This window comes from Spermophilus citellus (assembly GCF_964194105.1).
Source record: "Spermophilus citellus genome assembly, chromosome: 15".
Lineage (NCBI taxonomy): Eukaryota > Metazoa > Chordata > Mammalia > Rodentia > Sciuridae > Spermophilus > Spermophilus citellus.
The window spans coordinates 46,606,108-46,633,617 of record NC_138195.1 but is presented as its reverse complement, the minus strand read 5'-3'; the positions used below and the strand labels follow the sequence as shown (position 1 = coordinate 46,633,617).

The following is a 27,510-nucleotide window of genomic DNA, read 5'->3' as shown; positions in this document are numbered from 1 at the left end:
ATTTTTTTATGAATTTGCAGTTCCTCCTCTGCTTCTCATCCCTAAGAAACCATTTTTCTCTTTCTGTCACTTGAGATTAGTTTGTATTTTCTACAGATTTATATAAATGGGATTGTTTAGTATAATCTCTCTCTATATATATTGTTATAGAGTATGAGTCTGGCTTATTACACTCAGTATAATTATTTTTTTTTGAAGAGAATTTTTTAATATTTATTTTTTAGTTTTTGGCAGACACAACATCTTTGTATGTGGTGCTGAGGAGGAACCCGGGCTGCACGCATGCTAGGCGAGTGCGCTACCGCTTGAGCCACATCCCCAGCCCTCAGTATAATTATTTTGACATTCACCCATGTTGTTCATTCCTTTTTGTTGTTTGTTAAATTGTAGTAGATTGTACAAGTTACCATAATTTTAAAAATCCATTTACCAGTTGATGGACATTTGGGCTGTTTCCCTCTTTTTAGAGAGAGAGAGAGAGAGAATTTTTTAATATTTAATTTTTGGCGGACACAACATCTTTATTTTATGTGGTGCTGAGGATCAAACCCAGCGCCCCACGCATGCCAGGGGAGCGCGTTACCGCTTGGGCCACATGCCCAGCCCCTCCCCATTTTTGACTGTGATAAATCTGTAACATTAATGTACAAATCTTTAGCAGGGCATATGCTTTCTTTTCTAGGAGTGGAATGACTTGAATTTATGTGATAGGGAAGTAATTTTTTTCCAGTTGGTGGCTTGTCTTCATTCTTTTAACAGTGTATTTCAAAGGGAAATCTCTGTTATCAGACAACATCTCTATGTAGAAACTTAAAAGGCTCTTCAAAAACAGCTATGGTAGGGCTGGGAATGTGGCTCAGGCGGTATCGCGCTCGCCTGGCATGCGTGCGGCCTGGGTTCGATCCTCAGCACCACATACCAAGAACTAAAAAATAAATATTAAAAATTCTCTCTCTCTCTCTCTTTAAAAAAAACAGCTATGGTAAATAAGTGAATTCTGAAGATTTTCAGGATAGAAGGTCAATACAGATCAATCAATTGCATTTCTCTATACTTGTAGTGAGCAATTGGAAATTGAAATTAAAAAATTACCATCTCAGCACCAGAAACATGAAATATTTGCAGAATTGACTTTACAAAATCTGTATGCTGAAAATTAAAAAAAACATTGATTATACCATGCTCAAGGATTGGAAGCTCTATTAAAAATGTACATTCTTCTCCACCTGAAATATATAGATTCAATGCAGTTTCTGTCCATATTTCAGCAGGATTTCTTATAGAAACTTACAAGCTGATTCTAAAATTGATAGGGAAAAGCAAAGGAACTAAAAAAGCTAAAACACTACTTGATTTCAACTTGATATAGAGCTACTGTAATCAAGGCAGTATGGTTTTAGAGAAAAGATGTATAGATCAATGGAACAAAATAAGAATTCAGATGCTCAGGGTTGGGATTGTGCTCAGAGGGAGAGCATTCACCACGCATTCGTGAGGCGCTGGGTTTGATCCTCAGCACTACATTAAAAATAAAGATATTGTGTCCACCTAAATAACTAAAAAAATTTAAAAAATAATTCATATGCTCAAAAATGGTCAATTCTTTTGGGAAAAATAAATGGCATTTCAATAGAGAGAAGACAGTCTGGAACTGTTGGATATTTGTATGCAAAAGAAGAAAAAAATCTTTGTTTTATTTCTGAGAGAAACCTTTAGGCTAAGTTAATATTTGGACATAACATCTATTAAGCAACATTAAGTAATATATATATATCATTTAATGTTTCTTTCTTTTCCTTCTTCCTTCAGCCTCTGTCTATTGTCTTCTCAAAATTCCTAAAACATAAAGGACCTGCATCTGTCTTCTAGGGGTCTGGGCTACTTGTTCCTTCTTGCTATCTTAACCAGAGTTGAAATTGAGCTTTCTTCTCCAGGTCATTTCTGTTTCTGTGCCCCATGAGACATCTTTGGTGACAAATTCAGCTATTATTGAGTTTTTGCCCCACATCCAAAAGTAATTGACATTTTTTAAGTGTGTTCTGTGTTCAAGGTGGTAACCTAAGCACCTTGATATAAATTATTGCTTTTTAAATTACTTGCTGGCAGTCACATTTGACCTTCATATTTACACCTTACCCTTTGGCTTATTCCTGGTTCCTGTTAAAAGAACCATCAAATAAAGGTTGACATTTACTGATTTACTGTAAATTTTTAGCTTCTGTATCCTGGAAGCAAGAATTTTGACCTTTTTTGCATATTAGGAATGTATGTATTTCTAAGTAGGTGTTTGAAATAGTTGAATATTCAACTATTATGTAGTTTAAAACACATAGTCTCAAAGTTAGTGAAGAATGGTACCATTTTAATAATAATAAGATTGATATCTTTGTCAAACTTCTCCATTAACCTACATTAAAAAGTTTCTAATTTAGGAGTATCTGATTTTCCTAGCTGAGCAGAACTTCAGACATTAAGTTGTGCATGTGCTCAGTGGTAGAATGTTTGCCTGGGGTGTGTGTGTATCTGGGTTTGATCCCTGGCACTTAAAAAAATAAATAGAAGAATAAATATCGAGTTAATTTAATTTGAAGTGAACCTGAATTCCAGTTTAAATCTTTAAAAAAGTAGATTAAGTCACATATTCATAAACTACCTTTGATATAGAAGTAGTATTTTTGGATCTCCTTAACAAGCAAAAAGCAATTATTGAGAAATATTGCATTAAGCACAGGGATGAGGAGACAGATTATTTTTTAGTACTCTGGGCTCAATAAAAACCCAACTTCCTACTAGCACATTAGGTAATTGTAAGTATAAATAGGAAATTGTCTAAAAAACTGAGATTAAGAGTATGATTAGACTTTAAGAATATATTTTTTCTTCTCCATCTTGTTCGTCTTCTTGTCTTTCTGTATATCTGCTTCATCCACTCTTTGGATCTATATGACAGAGCTTGATCTCTAATTTCTCCTGAACTTACTTCATGTAGTTCAAAGAGTGAGTGCCATTTCTTTCTCACTTTCAAAAATTTCCAGAAAAGAACTTATGAGCTACTTAGTTAGGGATCATGCTGTTTGTAACTTGACTGCTAAAACTGTGAGGATGAGTTGAAGGTAGAGGAGAGCAGCATCAAAAGGGTAGAAGAGGCAGTTTCTAGAAGAGAATAGGAGTAATGGGGGTATAATAGGCAAAATCAGAGGTGTGTTTTTTGAAATGATTTTATATTAAAGATTCCCCATGTTGCACTTTTAATAAAGGGCAATATCTTGACTTGGAACTGACTCCCAGTATGAGTCTTAAAATGCTATTAAGTTGGAATTAAGTCAGCAACTCGATTCACTGCTCAAGTAAGAAAAGTGTGGAAAAGAAGTTAGCAAGATTTCTTGAGTTTTTGATAGAGCAGTTGATCATAGCATTAAAGCTCTTGTCCATCAGGTTCTAAGTACTAGATACTAGGTCACATTCTTTGGGAACAAAAGTATGACTGGAATTCATGGAATTAAGTTAAACAAATGACAATTTGCTAAGGGATTACAGAGAAAAGCAAAAATAAAACTACTTGCATCAGTAATCACTCTTAGTTGTCTCAGAAAATCCATTCCATCTTTGATGGAAAAGGCATGCCACATCTTGACACATATCACATTGTAATGGCCAGAATTTGTGTTGGTCTTTTGTGTTGATCATGAAAACTGTCAAAGTGATTTAAGTGAACACTGTGACAGGAGAACCAACAGTTGGATGTGAGATCTGTATGAGGAAAAACAAAGTTGGAGCCTTCTAAAATAATTAGAACAAGTATGGAAGGTGTGGAGAGACTTGTTAAAAGGAGCTTTGTGAAAAATTTTAAAGTTTAAGATATCAAGCAGTTTTGAGTCTGCCTTTTTAAATTGTTGGATGATTTGTCTGGAAATGTTGCAGGTTTTTCTTGGAAGAAAAAATGTGAAACCGAAAGGATAATAGAATTTTTTTTTTTGCCAGATGCCCAATTCTAGTAATTTATTGAATAATTTATACGTAAAATTCAATAAATCCTGATGACTCAACATTGTAAATATTTACAGTGTAGTAGAACTCTTAAAGTCTGTTCTGAGGGTTTGATTGACCTATTGAGTTTGTGGGGCTGGACTTTCCTGGAAGAAGCACTTTAGGAAAGTTTGTTGAATAATTCGTGCACTTTGCAGTTTACTTTTATCCAGGCCTACCTGAGACATTTTTTTTTTCCTAAAGGAGATTGCATCCACTTTGATCTATTTACATTCCAATCAAGCTTGTTTGAAGATTTAGAACAGGAGACATATCTCCTTTTTTTTTTTTTTTTATAAAGTTGTATTGTCTTTGGGCATTTGACTCTTAGATGTTCTATAATGATTTACTTTGCAAGTTGATAACTGAATGAGAGTGGAAATGATGGAAGTAAAACTCTATGAGTAAGGAAATCATTGTTTTAAAAATCTGTGATTGATAAAGCACATTAACATACTCCTTAAGGTTTCTGAATGAATGTGGATAAATGAAGCATATTGTTAAAACAGGTTAGAGGAACCATTCCCTACAGTAATTGGAATTTCAGTTATATTTTTACAAAATGTGAGTTGATGTAAAAGCTATTTAAGGGCAGAATTCCATAATTACAAGGGTTTTTGTATCTAGTGGTTCTCCAAAGTATGATCCTTAGTCCCAGTAATATCAGCATCACCTGGAATTTGTGTAAATTATCTAGATTGCTTTCTTATTCTTAAATTTAGAAATTATCTGCTTTCAGAGATACTCTGTGGTTGTTTTGTTTTATTGTTTATAATTGTTAAACTTGTGTAGAATTTATTTTAAAGCATAACATAAGGTAAAGAAATACTTATTCTTTATGTGAATAGTGCTTTGGATTTTTATGTAAGCTCTGTCATTCTTAAAATAAAACTTTCAAGTTGTATTTGAAGAAAAGCACCATTGAAATCTTTTTAGTTCTGTAAGCTAATGGTTCTTGAAGTTTAAGGACAATAAAAGTTGACAAAGAATTGTTCATGACAGTATATTTTAGCAATGAAACAATAATCTCTTATCCGAAAAAATCTAAACTTTCTCATTAGAGTTAAAAGTTCAGATAACATTTGTGATTATCTTTCTGTGAGTACAGACAAAGCATTTGTATTTTTTGGAAATAGCATTTATTCATGAAGAAAATGATGACAGAAATCTTTTTAAACAGTGAGAAACTTCTAGACTCTTCAGACAGCATCGGGTTTTGAAAAAGACTTGTGCTTTGGCAGGAACCCAGGAAAGGAAGTGTCTGCATCTGCTACCTTCTAGAAGCCTTCCCCAAATCACTGTAAGGCAGCCAAGAAAGCAGGGCATTTCACTACTGTGTGGTTCTGGAAGTATCTGGAAGTTTGCAGCAAACTTGAGGGAGGAGATTTAGGAGTTCTTCCAGAATGTCATTTTTTGTGGTGATCTATTTTTATTGAGATTCAAGTTACAGGGAAAGTAGTGTTATTTTTCAGCTGGAATAGGGACCTTTCACTGTGGCCTCCACTCAGCCTGTTGGTTTAGGTAAATTCACACTGGAAATCAGAGGTGCCTATACAAAGAGAACAGTGTGACAAATTAGAATAACCAGTGGGAGCCTGTTACTGGGGCAAACAGTATTGTAATGGTGGTTTATTCTCCTGTAAAGTAATCAGAAGCATTTAAAGTTCATGTTTGGGTAGAGAAGGATAAAGAGAAGAGTGGTGGTAGGGCATGTGGGAAATCAAGTTAAAACCTTTATGTTGGTTAGTTGATATCCTCATCTGCTGTGAAGAATTTTCACTAGAAAAAACTCCTACCAGTGGCACAGAGAAACAGAAGGGCTTTGCTACCAGGATTAAAAAATAAAAAAATTCACAACTATGAACTTTTTTTACTTATTTTTAGGCATCATTGAGATATAATTCATATACCATACAATTCACCCACTTAATATTCATGATTCAGTACTATCAGAGTTATTTAATCATGTGTCCCTACATTTTCATTACCCTCAAATGCACGTTTTAATTGAATTTATTTAAAAATTTAAAACCATACAGAGAAAGATGGAACAAGTTAGGAATTTTCTTTCTTTCTTTCCTTCCTTCCTTTCTTTTCTTTCTTTCCTTTCTTTCTTTCCTTCCTTTCTTTCCTTCCTTTCTTTCCTTTCTTTCTTTCCTTTCTTTCTTTCCTTCCTTTCTTTCCTTCCTTTCTTTCTTTCTTTCCTTTCTTTACTGAGGATTGAACCCAGGGCCTTGTGCATGTGAGGCAAGCACTCTACCAACTGAGCTATATCCCCAGCCCACAAGTTAGGAATTTTAAGGATTAATTAGAAAGCTCTGAAATTTTTTTCCTTTAAAACATATTCTGACATCTTTAAAATATATTGGCAATATCTAATAAAGCATATCTTCTGGGAATATCATGGTTTTGATCTATATCACAGAGAAAACATATTTTAGGTTATATGAAGAGTCACTGCTATTCAGCTACTCTGATTGTATTATTAATTATGAAAAAAATTTAGATTAAATTTTTAAGCATAAGTTATCAGGTAATAAAAAATATGTATTTTTTTCTCTAACATGAAATATCAAGGTAGTATTCTACATGAAAAATAAGAAGTTAACTATCATTAAATTATTTCATTAAATTATTATATCAATTTATAAGAATTTTTTCTTTTTCATTCTACTGTCTTTCCTATTCCTAGTCCCACTCCCTTTTCCCCTTTGTTTAATCCACTGAGTTTATGATCATTAACATCAATTTGGGGTTAGAGCATTTGCCTTGCCTTGCAAGTGTGAGACATGAGTTTGGTCTTTATCACTATATAAGAATAGATAAATAAAGGTATTATGTCCATTTACAGATTAAAAAAATTCTTGGAATCTGGATTTTACTATATAAATGGGAAGGATAAATAACATTTCCCTTCTTCCTTTTTTTTTTTTTTTTGGCAATGGTTTTATTTCTCTTGCAGGTGTGTGAACCTGTAAAATTAAGTCTTCCAAGATGATATGGTGTATTTTAATCATAGGGATTCTACTTCCCCAGTCTTTGGCCCATCCAGGCTTTTTTACTTCAATTGGTAAGTCTTAACTATATTTTGCATTTAAAATTTTCCATTTTTAAGTGTTTTTAAATTAGTAGAAACAGATACAGTGCAGTTCCATGATAAATATTCTGATTAGAAGCTTATGAAAATTTAGAAAAGCATATCAAAGAAAATTACTGATTTTTTTATCTAGCAAATAATTTAATGCATATAGTCTTTTGATGCATAGATAAACAAATATCCTACATATTGTTTTCTAATCTTTTTCCATTTAAAATCTACTGTGAATACATTATTTTTCTGCATCATAATTTTTATAGATCTTATTTAAAAGTATTATAAAAATAGCATATTGGTTAAAGTGGGGGGAAAAAGTATAGTACACAGACTATAGTACATCTCCCCATGTCCCCTTGCTCCCAGAATAATTCCTTATAATAATTCCTTATAAAATGTATCCTTTTATATTTTCATGTATATACTTTTAATTGCCTTAAATAAGGTGTTTGCCTTCATTCTGTTGACTTTTTGACCCTTATAGAATTGTAAGCTAAAACACAAATATTTATAATATTTGATTTCATCATATAAAATGATGAGTAATCTCAATCCCTTATAAATAACTAAAAATAGAATATTTGCAACCTTTTTAGTGTAGTTTCTGTTTAATTCTAGTCTTGAAAACAAAAGGTGAGGAAGGAAGTGATAAAAAACAAACATTGTTTTGTAACAATTTTGTCAATGAAAAGACAATGTGCTAACACAGACAAGGCTTATAAAATTAAGTAGATTGAAAATTAAAATTGGAACACATGATTAGAATAAAGTGTGGGGCTTTATTTTGATTTATCTCCTTAATTTCTTTCTTTCTTTTCTTTTTTATCTTGCTGGGGATAGAACCCAGAGCCTCTCTCATATACTAGGCAAGTGCTATAAAAAGGGAAAAGATGATCCTCTCTAACCTATAGATAAATCTTCCCATAGAATGAAGCATTCTTAATCATTCTAAGCTTGTTCTAAAATATTTGTGTAGATGGATATGAGCAAAACCTTCTTCTCCTCTTTCCCTTATAGGTCAGATGACTGATTTGATCCATACTGAGAAAGATCTGGTGACTTCTCTGAAAGATTATATTAAGGCCGAAGAGGACAAATTAGAACAAATAAAAAAGTAAGTAGTGTGTTTTACTTATTAAGATTGACTCCAAACTGGATGTGCTAGCGAACATTTATAATCCCAGTGGCTTGGAAGGCTAAGGCAAGAGGATCCAAGGTTCAAAGCCAGCCTCAGAAACTTGGCAAGGCTCTGTCTCAGAATAAAAAAGGGTAGGGGATGTGGCTCAGTGGTTAAGCTCAGTGGTTCAATCCCTGGTACAAAACAAACAAACCTCCACCTGTATGTTTTCTTTTTTTAAGCTAAAACTTTGAGTAGAAATAAAAACCATCTTTGAGTTTTAGAAAACAAGTTAAAATGGCTAAAGCAAGAGTATAGTGAACAAGGGTTAAAGCCTGGGCCCAGGTTTATGTGGAAGAACATGGATTGAGATGAGGATATGATGGGTAATGAGGAATTGACTGACCATTTTTCAAAATGGTGCCAAATATTTTCAAAATATCTATCCTTCTATTATTGCCCCAACCCCTAATGAAGCCACCTGGATAAAGTTATCTTTATCCTTCATTCCTTCATTTTTGAGCCAATAGTGGTAAGTATAGTTAATATTATTTAATTGATGTAGTTTTTCTCAAATGCTAATTATCTTTAATTGACTCAGATTATAGTTAATCCTGACCTGAGAATTCCTGTTCTTTGTTCAATGAGTAGCTAAGTATTAAGGCTTTTGTTTTAAAACATAGTTTTTAGATATTGAATGTAAAACTCTGGCATTAGTTAAGCCAAGTTCAGTGGCTTACTTCCATAAACCCAGCTACTCCCGAGGTTGAGGCAGGACAGGAGGATTGCTTGGACCCAAGAGTTCTGGGTCAGCCTGGTCAACGTGGCAAGATGCCATCCCCACTCCACCCACCCACACAAAAAATTTTAGTGTAAGTTGATTTAAATGAACATGTAGCTGAATTTGGTTGAGCTTATCTGTACTTTGTAATCGTCAGTTATTTGGCCTTAAGGAGCAATAGGAAAATGAATTTTTTTTTTTTTTTTACTTGTACTAGAGGTATCAAATCTCAGCTTTTACTAAGGTAGGTTCTGTTTACTATTTGGAAAAAAACAGAACTAAACCATGAGGCTCAGTGGTAGAGCACTTGCCTAGCGTGTGTGGGCACTGGGTTCGATCCTCAGTGCTGCAAATAAATAAATAAACAAACATACAATATCAACAACAAAAAACTAAACCAAAAATCTTTTACAGTTATATTTTGATTCTGCCAAGTTGGATTTACCCATAAGAACATTTTGCTTTTTAAAGGACCTTTATAATTTTACTTTAAAAACAAGTTTTTTGTTTCTTAATATTTTTAGTTGTAGATGGACTCAGTACTTTTATTCTATTTATATGTGGCGCTGAGGATCTAACCCAGTTCCTCACATGGGCTACACAAGCACTATACCCCTGAGCTACAACCCCAGCCCCAAAAGAAGTTATAGTTTTAAGCCTCTAGTCTCTATTTTCAAGTGCTACTAAATTGTGTTTTTCCTTATTTGACTGTGTGTATACTCCATTTTTATGTTTTAATATCTGTAGATGGGCAGAGAAGTTAGATCAGCTAACTAGCACAGCAACAAAAGATCCAGAAGGATTTGTTGGGCATCCTGTAAATGCATTCAAGTTAATGAAACGACTCAACACTGAGTGGAGTGAGTTGGAGAATCTGATCCTTAAAGATATGTCAGATGGTAAGTCTGAGGAGTCTAATGAGGGGGAAAAAAAAAGGGTAAGGCAATATTTTCACCACCTATAGAAATGCCAAAATTTGTGATAAATTCAGTTCCCAGAACACCAATGTTGTAAATGAAGTGAATTATTGCCTGACTCCATTTGGTTAGATCAGAGCTAATTTAGTTAAGATCCTGAATACTTTGATTTAAAAAATAGTAATTTATGCTACTAGTGACTAACACTGATGATTTTGTTATGAAATCTACAGAAGTGAATAGATTATTTGGCAAATAGCATTTGGCATTTCTAAGGGTAATCGTTTATATTTAGGATTACTTTCAGACTTTAAAGATGTATATATAATTTTTTCAATTCTTAAAATATCAGGAGTGGTATCATAAAGAGAGTGTTAGTATGTTCTACCTATTATTTTGAGTTTAGGATTACTCTATTACTCAATATAGGCAATAAATTTAAAAAACAGACTACAAACACCAATAATGAAACAGTAAAATTGTAGTTGAAATTGTTCGGGTGTTTTAGATGTTTTAGTAACAGAAAACTTAGTCTAGAATTGCAGGAGGTAAAGGGATTATGCCTAGTACAGTTAGGGGCTCATATATTTGTTGAATGTAATAAGGTGGCCAAAAGAGGGAGCAAGAATGCTGAGCCAGCTGTATAGATAAAATATTCTAAGCTGGGCATGGTGGCACATACCTGTAATCCCAGCAGCTTGGAGGTGGAGGCAGGAGGAGTGTGTGAGTTCAAAGCCAGTTAAGCAACTCAGTGAGAGTTAATAATAATAAATAATCTCCAAATAAATTACAAAATAGGGCTGGGGATATGGCTCAGTGATTAAGTGCCCTTGAGTTCAATTCCCGGTACCCAGAGAAAAAGAAAAAAAAAATTTCTAAGAGAGCTGGTCTCAAATAAAAATACTCCCAAGATATCCAGGAATGGTGATGCACACCTGTAATCCTAGCATTTGAGAGATTGAGGCAGGAGAATCACAGGTTTGAGACCTGTTTAGGTAACTTAGAAAGACCTCATCTCAAAACAAAAAGCAAAAACAACACCCCCCGAAAAAAACCAACCAAACAAAAAACTGCCCAAAACACTAGGGATATAGCTCAGTGGTAGGATGCTACTGGGTCCCATCCCCAGTACCACCGAAAAAAACAAACCAAAAAATCCTCCAGGAGTACTTACCAGTGTTTTAGGCAATGAAGTAAACTATATTATTCCTTTCTTAGGCACAGCTTTACATTCTGCAGTTTTAGTTACTCATAGTTTAAGAATACTAGATGGAAAATTCCAGAAATAAACAGTTTTAAATTTTGTGCCTTTCTTAGTAGTGTGATTAAATCTCATGCTGTCCTATCCTGTTCCATCTGGGATAGGAATCATAGCTTTATCCAGTATATCCATGCTATATATGCTATCCAACCTTAGTCACTTAGTAATTCTCTTGGTTACCAGTTCATTGTCACAGTATCATAGTGCTTTGTGTTCAGATAACCCTTATTTTACTTAATGATGACCTCAAAGTGCAAGAGTAGTGATGACAGTTTGGATGTGCCAAAGAGAAGACATAAAGTATTTTCTTTAAGTGAAAGTTATTTCTTTTAAGTGAAAGTTATTGACTTGATAGGAAAAAAAAAATCATGTACTGAAGTTGAAAAAATTGCACACAAAGTTACTAGGATCTATAGTAAAAATGAATTTTCCATGAAATTGTGAAGAAAAAGAAACATGGTTGTTTTATAGTTGCATCTCAAACTACAAAAGTATGATATCATAAGTACTTGTTAAGATAGAAAAAGCATTAAATTTGTGTATATATGCATAGGAAAAACATAGTTTACATAGGTTTTGTGTTATACATGATTTCAGGCAATATTCAGTGTTAGAATGTCTCTTTATGTTTAGGGGACTACTGTATTATGCATAAGACCAGAAATCTTGAAAAGTAATTGCAAGTACTTATGAATACTTCACTACGAGGGGAAATGTCTGTGATTATTTTCTTTGCTATATAACGCCATGAGAACATTTAAAAAAAATTTTTTTTAGTTGTAGACGGACACTATCTTTATTTCATTTATTTTTATGTGGTGCTGAGGATCAAATGTAGTCCCTCACCGCATGTGAGGCAAGCACTTTACCTCTGAGTCACAACCCCAGCCCCATGAGAACATTTTGAAAGAAATAACACCCACCTATCTCTCTCCACCCCCTCATTCTATGCATAGCATGTTTACACAAACATAAACACACATATCATTCATTCTAAAGTAATGACCTGCAGTATACAAGGCTGGAAAAGAATATAATTGGTGTTTTAATCTGTGGTAGTTATCCCATAATGTGCTACACACAAAAAACAAACAAACAAACAAACAAAAAAACGTTGTGATCTTCTGTAAGACTTGTGAAATTTGTTTGTAAAATTCCATGTGGAAATTGTTACTGAGGGATAGTCTTAAACTTTATATGAACTTTAGCCTTCTTCCAGCTAGTTGATATTTGTATATTTCCATTAACATAAAAATGCCTGATCTTTTGCTGACCAAAATACAAATAGTTGATTATAAGTTTTTTTTAAATATTTATTTTTTAGTTTTAGGTGGACACAATATCTTTATTTTATTTTTATATGGTGCTGAGAATCGAACCCAGTGCCTCACGCAGGCTAAGTGAGCGCGCTACCACTTGAACTACATCCCCAGCCCCTGATTAAAAGTTAATAAGAGAGAAATCTCATACCTATTTTTTATTTACAATGATGACATTTATATTATAAAAATTTTAAACTCATTGTTTTTTTGTTTTGGTTTCTCAGAGTATTTAGCATCCATCCTTCTTAGGAGTTATTATCAGTAATTGATTTGTTAGTTTTGAGTTTTTGCTATATTATTTATAAATCATCTTTAAATTAAGGTTTTATATATCAAATCTTGATTGATTATCACTGTATTTGATAATTTAACATTTCTAAATATATTTCAGTATACTAGCTTAACTGTTAATCTTAAATCTATAATTTTCTGTCCTCCAAAGAATCCCACTAAAATTTATGTTTACATGCTATATTACATGTGGTACATGGAAGAAAACAGAGCACAAATTTTTTAAGAGCACAGATTTTATGTACCATCTGTTATCTGAAAGTTTTAATTTATTGCCAAGGTATATCCTTTGCAAATTCATAAATATTTCATTTCTGAAGCTTAATGGAGGCACTTTTTGTTTTCCAGCCCGGCTGGTATTGTATTGTTGTTTTCTTGCAATTATGTGTTAGCTGATCTTTACCTACTCTCATAATTTTATTTTTTTAATTTTTTAATTTTTTTTAATTGGTTGTTCACAACGTTACAAAGCTCTTGACATATCATATTTCATACATTAGATTGAAGTGGGTTATGGACCCCCAATTTTACCCCAAATGCAGATTGCAGAATCACGTCGGTTACACATCCACAATTTTACATAATGCCCTATTAGTAATTGTTGTATTCTGCTACCTTTCCTATCCCCTACTATCCCCCCTTCTACTCATATAATTTGTGCAGTTACCTCAAATAATTTAACCTTAGAAGACATTGGGAAGATCGAACAAATTAGGGATATGTCAAATCTCATTCAGTGTATTTAATGTTTTCTTGATGAACACGTGAAACATTCATAGAATGGTAGAAAATGATAAAATTTTAAAAATCCTTGTAAAGACTCTTAGGAGTCTGTGAAGTTGTACATTTTTTTTAACCTCTTTTTTCCTATTTCAAGGCTTTATCTCTAACCTAACCATTCAGAGACAATACTTTCCTAATGATGAAGATCAGGTTGGGGCAGCCAAAGCTCTATTGCGTCTCCAGGACACTTACAATCTGGATACAGATACCATTTCAAAGGGAAATCTTCCAGGTAAGGTCATTCTTCCAGTCAATGAAATGTAATGTCTATCACCTGGTTGCTCTATTCAATCCACTAGGATAATGTTAATTTAAAAAGACTTGTATTTTAAGATTTTAAACTATAGTTTGTTTCATAACCTTTGAGAACAAAAGAACTGTCCCTTTCTCTAGGACTTAATAGTGGTGGATGTTCTTCTAGCTTGTTACTGGGAAAGCTTGTATTTATGGGAACTAACTTAAGTAGGCAATTTTAGTGTTTAGAAAAAGAAACAATCATATTTCTAGGTTAGAACATCTCTTACTAGAATGTTTTGTAAAACTGTAAGAGAATTGATAATCAAAGTTTATAGGCTTAATAATTAAGAGCCAAGATGTGTTGAGTATACACAGATGTTATGGAACATCCTGTTTTGTAACCTTTTTGGCAAAGCTCTCCTTTTTTAAAGTTACATCTTATTTCATGATAATTTACTTTACTCACTTTTTCTTTCATTCAGAGGCTTACTACCATTACTTTTTCCTGTCATTGTCATCTGAAAAAAATAAATATGTTGCCTCTGTTCATACTGAAATTGGTTTTCTCAGGAAGGAAAAAACAATGGGATGAGTCGTTTGTCAAGATACTTTGTAGCCAGGTCATTGGCACACTCCTGTAATCCCAGCGCCTCAGGAGGCTGAGGCAGGAGAATCATGAGTTCAGAGCCAGCCTTAGCAACAGGCACTAAGCACTCAGTGAGACCCTGTTTCTAAATAAAATACAAAATAGTCTGGGGATGTGGCTTAGTGGTTGAGCATCGCTGAGTTCAATCCCCAGTACCAAAAAAAAAAAAAAAAAAGTTATTTCTCTCGCTTCATTTGGGATAAAAGTATCAAGTGGTAAAGCTAAACATGGTATAATATTAAATAAAATTTGTTAAACTGGAATATAATTCCATTAACTCAAATTCCCTAAAATGTACAAAATTGCAAATTTATTTGTTTCTGCTAATACTATATATTGTAACACTTTCAATAAGATTATAACTTTATTTTTAAAAATCAACTTCTGAAGGACTAGGGATGTAGCTCAGTGATAGAGTGCTTGACTAGCATACACAAGGCCCTGGGTTTGATCCCCAGCACTGCCAAAAAAAAGAGTTCTGGTTTAAAATGCCACATTTAATAGACATTAATTATTGAATATGTACCAGCTACTATGTTAGGAACTAAGCATACATAATGAACAAGAGAGAATTCTACCTTTGCCTTTCAGGGTGCTTATATTTTCAAGATATACTACAGTGAATGCATATACTACAGTAAATGCATACCATGGCAGCACATAACTGGAAACCTAATTCTGGACTTGATAAGGAGGGTTAAGGAAGACTTCCTGGAGAAGACGACATTTTAAAAATTGAGATCTAACTGGGCGTGGGGGTGCACGCCTCTAATCCCAGTGGCTTGAGATGTTGAGGCAGGAGGATTATGAATTCAAAGCCAGACTCAGCAACTTAGCAAGGCCCTTTTCTAAATAAAATATAAAAAGGCTGGGGATAAATACCCCTGGGTTCAATTCATGGTGTCCCCTCTCCCCCACCAAAAAAGAGATCTAATGGACAAAGCATTACCATGAAAATGGAAGAGGAAGGCAGAAGTGGTCATACCGAGGAAAAGTGTTCCATTCTGAGGGAACATACACAAAGGCTGAAAAGTCGAGCATGTCATATTCAGATAACTAACAAATTTGTATGGTTTAACAACATGAGTTTAAGTCATGAGTGCATGAGGTGATTGTATTGTACAATTTTTATTTGTTTATTGTATTTTTATTTGTTTGCTTTTTTGTATTGGGGATTGAACCCAGGGACTCCTTTACTACAGAGCTATTTCCAGCCTTTTTTATTTTTATTTTTATTTTGAGACAGAGTCTCAAAATATTCAGTCTGATACTTATATTAATAAGTCATCCATGCCTCTTCCTTTGAACCAAAGGAATTTACAACTAATTTTTTATAGGCCTGATTCCAACTATTACCCTTTGTATGGAAGCTTTTTTATTTAAATTTTTTTTTCAGTTGTTGATAGATCTTTATTTTATTTATTTATATGCAGTGCTGAGAAGTAAACCCAGTGCCTCACACATGCCAGGCAAGTGCACTACTGCTGAGCCCCAGCCCCAAGATTTTTTTTTTTTTAAAGATGGACACAATCGAACCCAGTGCCTTATGCGTGAGGCAGGCATTTTACCGCTGAGCTATAACCCAAGCCCCTATATGAAAGCTTTTTAAGGTCTGTTTTTGGCTGTATAACTTAGCTCATTTCGTTTTTTCTCATTGTTGAGCCTATTTCTACCCTCATATTTACTACTTTGCAATGTCTTCTACTTTCAAAGCTGCACATCATTTATTTTCTTCTTTTAAGAATCTGATTCCTAGTTTCCTTTAATAATGGTAACTAGATCAAAAATAAGACCAGCAGAGGTACTTCACTAAAGCCTATGCTCTTAATTATGTTTATTCAAGTAACATAGCCAAAGTGTTAGGTCATGTAAAAAATATTACTGATGCTACCTGCATGTATTAATGGTGTACTGTTCTCATACATGTTTTGCATATCCCTGAAACACTCATAATTGCTATACTGTGAGTTCATCTTAGAACTGCATCACCAGTTCTCAGAAATAAAAAATCATAGGGAAGCCAAAATTTAATATACTTGTTTTAGTTTTTGGAATTATGTCATGTTAAACTGCTGAGTTAGTTTCTTAGTGTCTGCTGTGGTTTGAATGTGTTCCCTCCAAAATTCAGGTGTTGAAACATAATGGCTGTTAGTCAATTTTCCATCACTGTGACAAAATAACTGAGAAAACCAATTTAAAGGCAAAAAGATATATTTTGGTTCATGGTTTCAGTCCATGGTCGCTTGGCCTGTTGCTTTTAGACCTGTGGCAAGGCAGTACATCATGGCAGAAGTATGTAGTGCAGAAAAGCTGCCTACGTAGTAGCTGAGAAGCAGAGGGAAGGAAGGAAAGGAAGGGGCTGAAGGCAAAATATATCCTTCAAAGACACTCCCCCAATGACCTACTTCCTCCAACTCGGCCCCATCTCCTTTCTATCACACTTCCCAATGGTCTGTTAACCTATAAATCCATTGATGAGGTAGAGCTCTTAGGAGGCAATCATCTGTTAAATGCCTTACCTCTGAACACTGCTACTTTGGGGACAAGCTTTAAAAACATGAGCTTTTGTGGGACATTTTAAATCCAAACCTTAGCAATTGCCAATGAAATGGGGCCTTTAGCAATCAGTCCATGAGGGCTTCTCCCTTATGAACAAGATTAAGACCTTTATAAAAGAAGCTTTATGCAGTATTCAGCTCTGTTTTCCTTTCGCCTTCTGCCATGTGAGAGACAGAATTCTTCCCCTCTGGAGGATGTAGCAACAAGGTGCCATCTTAAAGTGGAGAACAGCCCTCACCAGACAACCAAACCTGCTGGCACCTTGACCTTGGACTTCCCAACCTCCAGAATTGTGAGAAAATAAATTTCTGTTCTTTATAAATTACCCAGTCACCAGTATTTTGCTACAGCAACACAGATGGCCAAAGATAGAGTATTCCAGAGTGGAGGGTGGTAAGGTAAAGAATTAGTTAAGGGGAAAAACATCAAAACATGGAACTTCATCTTCATTTTGGGAGTACACTAATAATCAGTTATTTAGCATAAGTGATTAGCTTGGCTTTCTCCTTTTTTATTATTTACAAATCTTTTATTATAGAAAATATCAAACATCACTCGTGTGCACATTTAAGTGCACACTCTCGCTCTTTCTCACACACACGCCCCCCACAATAAAGATGGTAACATAATGAGCCTCGTGTATCCATCATAGAGCTCCAAAGGTTCCTTTTTTTATTTTTTGTTTTTTGGTAGTTGTGTATGGACAGAATGCTTTTATTTTATTTGTTTATTTTTATGTGGATGGAACCCAGTGCCTCACACATGCTGGGCAAGCTTTCTGCCATTGAGCTACAGCCCCAGCCCCCCAAAGGTTCTTAATATTTTGGTATTTTATCTGTTTCCTTCACTCCTCCTTTTTGTTCTTTTTGCTGGAATATTTTAAAAACAAATCCTAGACATTTCTGTTATTTTATTCACAAATAATTCAGTATGCATATTTTAACTGTTCAGATTTTTTTAAAAATTTACATAACTACTTAGCTATTATCCTGCATAACAAAATGGATACTATTCCCTTAATAATTTAATACCTAGTCAATATTCAATTTCTGCGATGATCTCAAAGATATCTTTTTATAGTTGGAGTTTTGGGTTAAATTTCTCTTTTCTTTTTCTAATTCTTCATGCTATTGATAAGTATAGAAAATATGGACATATGTTCTATGGAATGTCCCACATCCTGGAATTGGCTGATTTCTTCTTTGGTGGTGTTTAAACTTCTTTTTCTAACTCTCCTTTCCTATAAACTGGTTAGAGCTTGAGGCATTCAGTTTAGGTTTATTTCACTAACTCCATAGGTGGCGCTGTGAACTTTCTATTGAATTATCTGAATGGACACCTAATGTCTCCTACACTTTTTGTGATGCTGATTGATGAGTAGGTTCAGGTACTGAGAGCCTGATCCTTCCATATAATGTTTTTTCTGAGTTTAACTCATGGTTTTTGGAGCTTTGATGATCATTGCCTAGAGTCACTATTTCATTCAGGGTGACAAAATGGTGATTTTCCTCATTTCATCTACTTTGATTAGCTGGAATTCTGTAATAACAAGAACATTCCTCTTTATCAGTTTTCAGCATAATTAGTTGATATCCTAATAACTTTTGTTAGTGACCAGTGATCTTCATCTAAAATATCATGAACTCATTTTTATATGTAGTATTTTTTTTATTTCAGTCTGTTTTATTCATTGTATCAGATTACCTTATTTTGCCCATGTGAATTTCTTCAGATTAGCTTGTCATCTCATTTTGTCTTTTTGAAGTGATCATATTCTTTGATAGCTAGGAAACTTTCTTACTTTTGGGCATAGTTTTTTCCAAGTTTATCTTATAAATTCTATTCCAAAGCTGGAATCAGGCTTTTCAACAACCCTTGATTCCTTTTAACGGGGAATAGCACTTAAGGAACAGACTAGCTAGGTTCTAGGGGTGTTTATTTCTGTTTGTCATTTATTCCGGGTCTTTTTAATGAACAGAGATGGGACATATGTGGATTCATATTAGTTCTGATTCAAATTAAAGATTACAGGGCTTGTATCTCCTTTCTCTAGTGAAAATTTTGATTCCTAATGACATTAACTTAATCACTTCTTTGTATTACCTATAATATGCTCAAAATAATATCAGAGGATAACAATGCCTTTGCCGTTAATAATATTGACTACTCACTGCAGTATTTTTTGTAATACTTATTTATTTTGGTATTGGGATGAACTGGGGATGCTTAACCATTGAGTCATATCCTCAACCCGTTTTATTTTTCAGACACATTCTTCATAAGTTGCTGACTTAAACTTTGCAATCTTCCTGCCATAGCCTCCCAAGTCTCTGGGATTACAGGCATGTACCACTACAGCTGGTTTTTTTTTTTTTTTAAACATTTTTTAGTTGTCAGTGACCTTTATTTTATAATTGATATGCAGTGCTGAGAATCGAAGTGCTTCACACATGCTAGGCAAGCACTCTACCACTGAGCCACAACCCCAGTCCATGGCTTTTTTTTTTAAAATCCTTAGTATATATATCATACCAGTTATGAAAAGTCAAAATATTACCTTGAAGACACCTAAAATAATTAATTGCTCTGTGTGGTCTGCCTTCAACATGTTTTACAATTGGGTTCAATCAGTGTTTTATTCTTTATTTTTAAGGATTATTGACCTTTCCCTTTAATTATATAAAACTTTCATATTCTTTAATCTCCCAATCTATACTAAAGCACATTTATAGAAATCTCACTTTAATTTCTGTACTCTTCATCTTATTCCCTTTGTTTTTCTGTGTGTAACTATTTTGTTATGTTTTTTTAAAGTATTGAAATAGAAAAACTAAGTATACATATTCCTATTTCCTCTTGACATATGCACAAAAGGTAACACAGTTAACATTTACACAAAAAGCAGTATATTGTGAATACTGTTCTGTACTTTGGTATTTCAACTTATATTTCCTAAATATTACTTTATATCCTAAAAATATCTTCACTTCACTTACTCTATTGTGGAGGTTCCACAGTTTATTTAAACACACCCCTATTGATGAAAATCTGGTTTATTTGCAGTACTTTCCTGCTAAAAAAAAAAATGCTGCTAGTAACCTCGTTAGTAGGCTATTTTCTGTTTTTGCTAACTAGTCTTTACAGATATTTTTCTTGAAGGGGTACAACTGATTCAGAGTAAATAAATAATTTTGCTAATATTGTCCCCATACACTCCATGGGTTTGTATCAATTTGCATTTCTGCCAGTAGTATATGACCCTTTTCCCAAAAGATATTGTGAAACTTTGATATTTTTGCCAATTTGTTAGTTTAATTTAGATTGGCTCATATGTATGCCAGTTTCTTTGTTAATCATTCTTGTACCTCAAACTTTTCTTTTGAGCAAATTTTTCTCCTCCTTGAAATATATCCTTAATAAACCTTTGTATATATGTTATTCATTTGGTGAGCAATTCATTGTGCTTCCTGAATCTAAAGTTTCAGGTGTTTTAATTCTGGAAAAATTTCTACCACTCTGTCTTTAATGTCTCCACATATTGTCTCCTGTTTTTTTTTTTTTTTCTGGAACTCTAAGTAGACAGACTTTATTTTTTATTCCTTGTGTTTTAAAACTAGCACTTCATTTCTCTTTCTCTCTCTCTCTGTTGTATTCTGGCTAGTTTATCACATGCTGATTTATTTAGCTCTTCTAGTTTCATCATTCTCTTTGTAGTTATATGTGGTCCACTATTTAATCTGTCCAGTGAGTTTTTAATAGCATTGGTTATACAGGTTGAGTAACCCCTATCTGAAATAAGTTCAAACCAGAAATTGGGACCAGAAGTATTTGAGATTTTGGAGTTTTTCAGATTCTGGAATATTTGGATGCATATAATAAGATATCTTAGGATAGATCCTAAATCTAAACAAAAAAATTCATTTATGTTTAATAAACCTTTTATACATATAGCCTGAAGATAATTTCACACAACTTTTTAGTGCGCCTGCACTTTGTGACCTGTTATATGAGGACAAGTGTGGGATTTCTCACTATGGTGCTGGTCAGTGCTTAGAATGTTTCAGATTTTGAAGCATTTCTTTCAGATTAGGGATACTCAACTTGTACTTAACAACTGGAAGTTACCACCTCACCCCACTTGAATTTGCCTGGTCCTTTGTAGGCTACTATATTAGGCAGCTTTATATTAATATAACAAAAATACCTAAGGCAATTAACTTAAAAGGTTTACTTTGGCTCACAGTTTTGGAGGTTCCAATCTAGCATCAGGTAGACCCCATTGCTTTGGACTTCTGGTGGGAATGTTAGATGGCTATGGTGGGGAACATGTAGGAAAGTAAATTGTTTACCTCATAAGCCAGGAAGCAAAGAGGAAAGGGCCAAGGTCCCACAGTCTCCTTCACAGGTATTTCCCCAAAGCTCCCCAAAGTTTCCACACCTCCCTATTGCCAATCTAGGGACCAACCCTAAACACATGGACCTTTGGGAGACATTTAACATCCAAATGTCAGCAGGTATCTTTATCATTCACATAATTTATTCGAACATTTTAATCAGTTATTTTATATTCTTAATCTCCAATATATGAAGATCTTAGGGTATATCTAGTGCTTTTTTATAATTTCTGATTTTATTCATAATGGCTTATAATGTATTTTGCAGTTTTGGATTGTGTGTGTTCATTCTGCGTCACCTGTAGGAATATTGCAAAGCTTGGGAAAAGGGTACATTTTGCAGAGTATAAATGTTGCTAGATGTCTTATAACATTGCCAACTCAGATCATGTTAATTTTTTTGCTTTAGTTTTTCAGACCATGCAGGCAATATAAATTTGAAATTAAAAACCTCCCTTAGGATATGCCTATGGAATTCTATAGGGGATATTTTCTCTCACTTATAGTATACAAACTGTTTTAAACAGATTGTGATGATTGTTGCATTATTCTATATATTCTAAGAGCTATTGTAATCTAAGTGGGTAGACCATGATTTTTAAATTATATATCATTAATGCCATTTTTTAAAAAGCAAACATTTTACAGGATTGCCTCTCTTACTGTACATTCATCTCTTGCCCAGATTGTTGGTTAAGAATAAGATAGATACATCTCATGGTTATTGCTGTGTGTTAGAGAAGAGTATATTTCAACTTCGGTGATGTTTCATTTGGGTATAATGGCTGATGATTTAAATCTTGGGTTCTTTAAGTGCTGTGTCCTCTTTTACCAGCAGTGTATTCTCTATCATTCTATATTACCTTGTAAATTGTTCCTTTGTTACAAAATTAGGATAATTTTTGCCTTTTTTAACCTCAGGATTATTGTAAAGTTAAATCGTACTTTGAAAGCTCTGTGGTCCTAAATAAAATTTAAAGTAATGTAAAGATTCCTAAAGTTCTCTATTTTTTTTCTTTAATAGGAGTAAAACACAAATCTTTTCTAACAGCTGAGGACTGCTTTGAGTTGGGCAAAGTGGCCTATACAGAGGCAGATTATTACCATACAGAACTATGGATGGATCAAGCACTAAGGCAGCTGGATGAAGGCGAGGTTTCTACCATAGATAAAGTCTCTGTTCTGGATTATTTGAGCTATGCAGTATACCAGCAAGGAGATCTGGATAAGGCTCTTTTGCTCACAAAGAAGCTTCTTGAACTAGGTATGTTATCCATGTGTAACTTAAGGTTATAATTATATTGGGTTGGGGATATATGTCATCTGTGTGTGTATGTATGTATCTACCCATTCACTCATCGATATATCTTTGGTGCTTTTTTATTTATTAGAATTCAAGAGCCATATCTGTTAGATACACTTTATCCCCTCACTGTTAATTCTCAAAGTAAATGGCAACCAGTTTTTCTCACCTAATAGTCCTACAACAGTGGCTGTGTTCCTCTGCTCTATATTTTCCAGGAATTTCAAAACCAAATCTTGTCTAATTTAGTAAAAAATATTCATTCATCACATTGTGCTAAGTGAAATAAGCCAGACTCAAAATCAGGTTTTGAATACTTTTTCTCATATGTAGAAGCTAGAGAGAAAAAGGAATATAAATGAAGAATCTCATAAAAATAGAAGGGAGAAGAATAGAGTAGAGGAAGGCGATCAAGGAGGAAGGTAAGGGGAGGTGCTGGTGAATGAAATCATCAAATTATGTGTATGTATGAACATACCACAGTGAACTACACTATAATTTATAATTATAATGCACCAATAAAAATAATTAAAAATGTTTATTTACCATGTTGCCATATTACATGTTAATGAGTTTCCTTTGAAGAGTGTTATCAGTTTGTTGAATTTCATATTCAGATATTAGAAAAATAAGACCAGTGTGCTAGTGCATGCCTGTAATCCCAGCAATTTAAGAGGTTAGGCAGGAGGATTTAAATTCAAGCCCAGCTAGGCAACTTAGAACTTATCTCAAACCAATCAGAAGGACTAGGTATATAGCTTGGTGGTAGATCATCCCTGGTTTCAGTCACCTCTACTAAAAAAAAAAAAAAAAAAAAAAAAAAAAAAAAAAAAAAATTACATTTTATGAGAATTTTACCACTAGCACTTTCTACAGAGATGTATTCTTTCTGCAAGTATGGTCCAGGGACCATGAACACTACATGATCTAGTACTAGAATTACTTGGTCACTTGTTAGAAATGAAAATTCCTTATTTATGTATTTATTTAGTTTAGATGGACACAATATTTTATTTTTATGTGGTGCTGAGGATTGAATCCAGTGCCTCACATGTGCTGAGAAGTGCTCTAACACTGAGCTACACCCCCAGCCCCCATAATTTCTTAATTTATACTTGATCTGCTCAATCATAATATTGGATATGGAGTCTAGAATCTATATAACAATTGCAGGAAGTCTTTGGTATATAATGAAGTTCTTTGTTTTTCTGCCGTACTGGAGATGGAATCCAGGGCACTCTTCGTTGAAGTATATCCCCGTCCTTTTTGTTCTTTATTTTAAGACGGGGTCTTACTAAATGAGCTGGGTGAGCCTTGAACTGGGATGACAGGCATGTGCCAGTGTACCTGGCTATAATGAAGATTTAAAACTTTGTAAAAATTTCTTTTGTGAATAGGAATATTTGTATATGTTAGGAAAAAAGTCAAATAGATATTAGTTCAGTTATCCTTTCCTTTTCTTTCAGTGTCTTCCAATGAATTTCCTCCTGAATTAAAACATACTTTGTACTCATTGTAGACAATTAAAATAGAAAAATATATAGAAGAGTCATCCATGAGCCAGTTATCCAAGATACACACAAATTTTCAATGTAATATATACTCCTCTGCACATAATATACACTTTTCCATTTTACAAAAAATAGGCTTTTATAGTATATCATGACATATATTGTGAGTGGTTTCTGAAGGAGAGAAATATTATACAGTCTAGTACTAGATTTTTCTAAACACCTTATGAAGTCTCTACGTACCATTCTGCATTTTTTTTTAATCTGTGTATAGTAGTAGTTTGGATTGCTTTGATTTTTTTCCCCCCACTTTCCCCAGATGAGTGGTATGTTTCTTTTCTTCCTCTTTACTGAAAGGTAGCTAAAATTATCACTAGCAATTCTGAGGCAGTTAGTGGATTCTGGCTTATTTGAAAATTATATCGTTAGTTTCCTTTTTCCTTCTTACTTAGAAGGTTGGGACTGTAATCCACTTAGCCCTCAGATGTAGACTGTGTTCTATATTAATAATATATCTGTGGAAAATTTTGCTTTTCAACCATGTATGCTTTGTCTTCACCATAGTGATTACTTTTCAGTCTCAGAAAGATCTTTTCCAATTCTTAAAATAAATAAAATGAGTAAGATTTCAAGATTCATTTGACATCAAGTTGAACATAGTTCCTTTAGCTGATTAGTAAGTTCTCAAAGTAGAAGCAATAATTGCTACCTTGAATAAAAGGCTGTTTCCAACTGTTTTTACATAGTATGATTGTATATCCTCATTTACTTGGTACAGTACTATTTTATATCTATTGTTACAATATAATAATTTTTATTCCTCCTTTAAATCATTTTAGTTTGGAAGATAAATTATATGGTCTGCTATATTTATGTTACTGTATTCTGATGCTTGAACAACTGTAAATTTACCCATGGACGTGCTTTATTTCTCTTGTAATAAATAGATCCTGAACATCAGAGAGCTAATGGTAACTTAAAATATTTTGAGTATATAATGGCTAAAGAAAAAGATGTCAATAAGTCTGCTTCAGATGAGCAGTCTGATCAGAAAACCACAATGAAGAAAAAAGGGATTGCTGTGGATTACCTGCCAGAGAGACAGAAGTACGAAATGCTGTGCCGTGGGGAGGGTATCAAAATGGTAAAGTGGAAAAGTCAATTGTGTGTGTAAGAGAATGTGTGTGTGTATGTATGTACATTGTGCAAGAGAGAGCCAGAGTTCTTTTAAGTCTGAGATAAAATTCAGAATGACTGTGTAAAATATTATAGTATGCCACATTACCTTGCTGTGGATGTCACACTATTATATGCTCCAATTGTTGGTAAAACATAAAACTTGTGGATCATATTCCATTATATGCATTTGTGGTAATATTACATTTTCACAGGTCAAAAGAGGCTTATAGGGTGAAGGATCAAATAGATATATTTTCTTATATTTAAAGCAGAAAAGATTTCAGCCATCTTATGTTGAAATTGTAATCTGATTTTATGAGACATAAAGATTGATTTGTACAATAATCTCTTGTAGTTTTGATCCTATTTAATCTTAAAAAGATTCCTTTGTGAAATATTTTAGTCTATTTAAGAAATACTTAAAACAGACATTTGACAGATTTATTTTAATATTTACTCTTTAAGAGACCCAAATATATCTATAAATTTTCCTTTATTTATTGTATATTGATTTTTATGCATTTAGAACTCAAAATGCCAGCTCTTTAGGATAGCAATAGATTTTGGGGCCCAAACCAAAAATGTTCCAAGGAACATCAGTTGAACAAAATTGAACATAGGTTTTTGTTTAGCCTGAGGACGTCTCAGAAACTTTTTAGAATAACTTGCATTATTATAAATTTAATATACATGATCAAAATAATTGATCATGGGACCTTCTTTTAAGTAGTGGTGTTCAGTTGAAAAATAATTAGTGAATTTTTAGAGGAAAGGGTAGACTTCTGAAAGATGTTTGAATTTTTCTTGACTATAACAAACTCAAACGGATCCAAACTTTAACAGTGTGTATCTTTTAAAGATAAGGATTCAGAATAAGGCCATGATCACACCTTAAAAAAAAATTACAATAGTTCTATAAAATCATCAAATTTCCAACAGTAAGCAGACTTTTTTATTGCCCTTAGTAACCTTTGCATAAGAGAGCAAAATAGAATTATAGGTAGAAAACAGGAGCCTACTAATTTAGTAGTTTAATGTAACAAATACACGTCAACTTTGCCCACAAAGGAGCATCTGTTTTATCAAATGGTTAATTCATTTCATTGTTAGAGACTTCTTTAAACAGGGGGTTGTAGTTCAGTGTTGGAATGCTTGTCTAGCCGTGTAAGGACCTTCATTAATGTATATATTTTTTTAAGGTTTTTTTTTGGTTATTGTTGTTGGACACAATACCTTTAATTTATTTATTTATTTATTTATTTATTTGGTGCTGAGGATCAAACCCACTGCTTCATATGTGCTAGTCAAGCACTCACTAGGCAAGCACTCTACCGCTGAGCTACAACCCCAGCCCCTAAGGTATAGATGTTTGATGACAGCTGTATTTTATGCCCCCTAATAAAAGCACCTGGCTTCTTTAATAGCTTGTTTTCTCTTTTACAGAATGGTCCAGTTTCACCTTTGCAGTTTAAATATTATTATTATTATTATTATTATTATTATTACCACTACAAGCATTTAATTGTGAAGTATTTAGGAAAACCTGTTTGGTTTTGTCCCTTTTCTTCTAGGTATTTTTTCACTTTCTGTGTACTTTCCAGTTTTTTTTTTCTTTTTTTTTTTTTTTTTTTTTTTTGCTACCAGGGTTGCTTAACCAATGAGCCACATTCCCGGTCCAACCCTACCACAACCCACCCCCAACCTTTTTTTTTTTAAATACCTTTTATTTTATTTATTTATTTTTATGTAGTGCTGAGGATCAAACCCAGGGCCTCACACATGCTAGATGAGTGCTCTCCTCTGAGCCACAATCCTAGCCCCATCCATATACCTTTTTAACATATATTTTTAGTTGTTGATGAACCTGTATTGTATTTATTATTTATATGCAGTGCTGATGATTGAACCTAGTGCTTCACACATGGTAGGCAAGTACTTTATCATTGAGCCACAACCCCAGCCCTCCCCCAGCCCTTTTTATATTTTATTTTGAGAGGATCTGGCTAAATTGCTGAGACTGGCTTTGAACTCGTGATCCTTCTGCTTCAGCCTCCCGAGCTGCTGGGATTACAGGCGTGTTCCACGCGCA

The 27,510-nt window shown here is 33.7% G+C and overlaps 1 protein-coding gene across 4 annotated transcripts in view; it reads left to right on the top strand.

Moving 5' to 3' along the window:
* P4HA1 (prolyl 4-hydroxylase subunit alpha 1) overlaps positions 1 to 27,510 on the top strand; it is a 66,920-nt gene that overhangs the window by 7,908 nt on the left and 31,502 nt on the right. For 2 of the 4 annotated variants that reach the window (XM_081267564.1, XM_081267563.1), the window contains exons 2-7: positions 6,989 to 7,096; positions 8,138 to 8,234; positions 9,766 to 9,917; positions 13,687 to 13,824; positions 22,453 to 22,692; positions 25,190 to 25,386. In XM_081267564.1, the coding sequence (XP_081123690.1) occupies positions 7,021 to 7,096; positions 8,138 to 8,234; positions 9,766 to 9,917; positions 13,687 to 13,824; positions 22,453 to 22,692; positions 25,190 to 25,386 (900 nt within the window). In that variant the 5' untranslated portion in view covers positions 6,989 to 7,020. Of the gene's footprint in view, positions 1 to 6,988; positions 7,097 to 8,137; positions 8,235 to 9,765; positions 9,918 to 13,686; positions 13,825 to 22,452; positions 22,693 to 25,189; positions 25,387 to 27,510 lie in introns of those variants that run through there. The other 2 variants (XM_081267565.1, XM_081267566.1) reach the window with 2 other exon arrangements.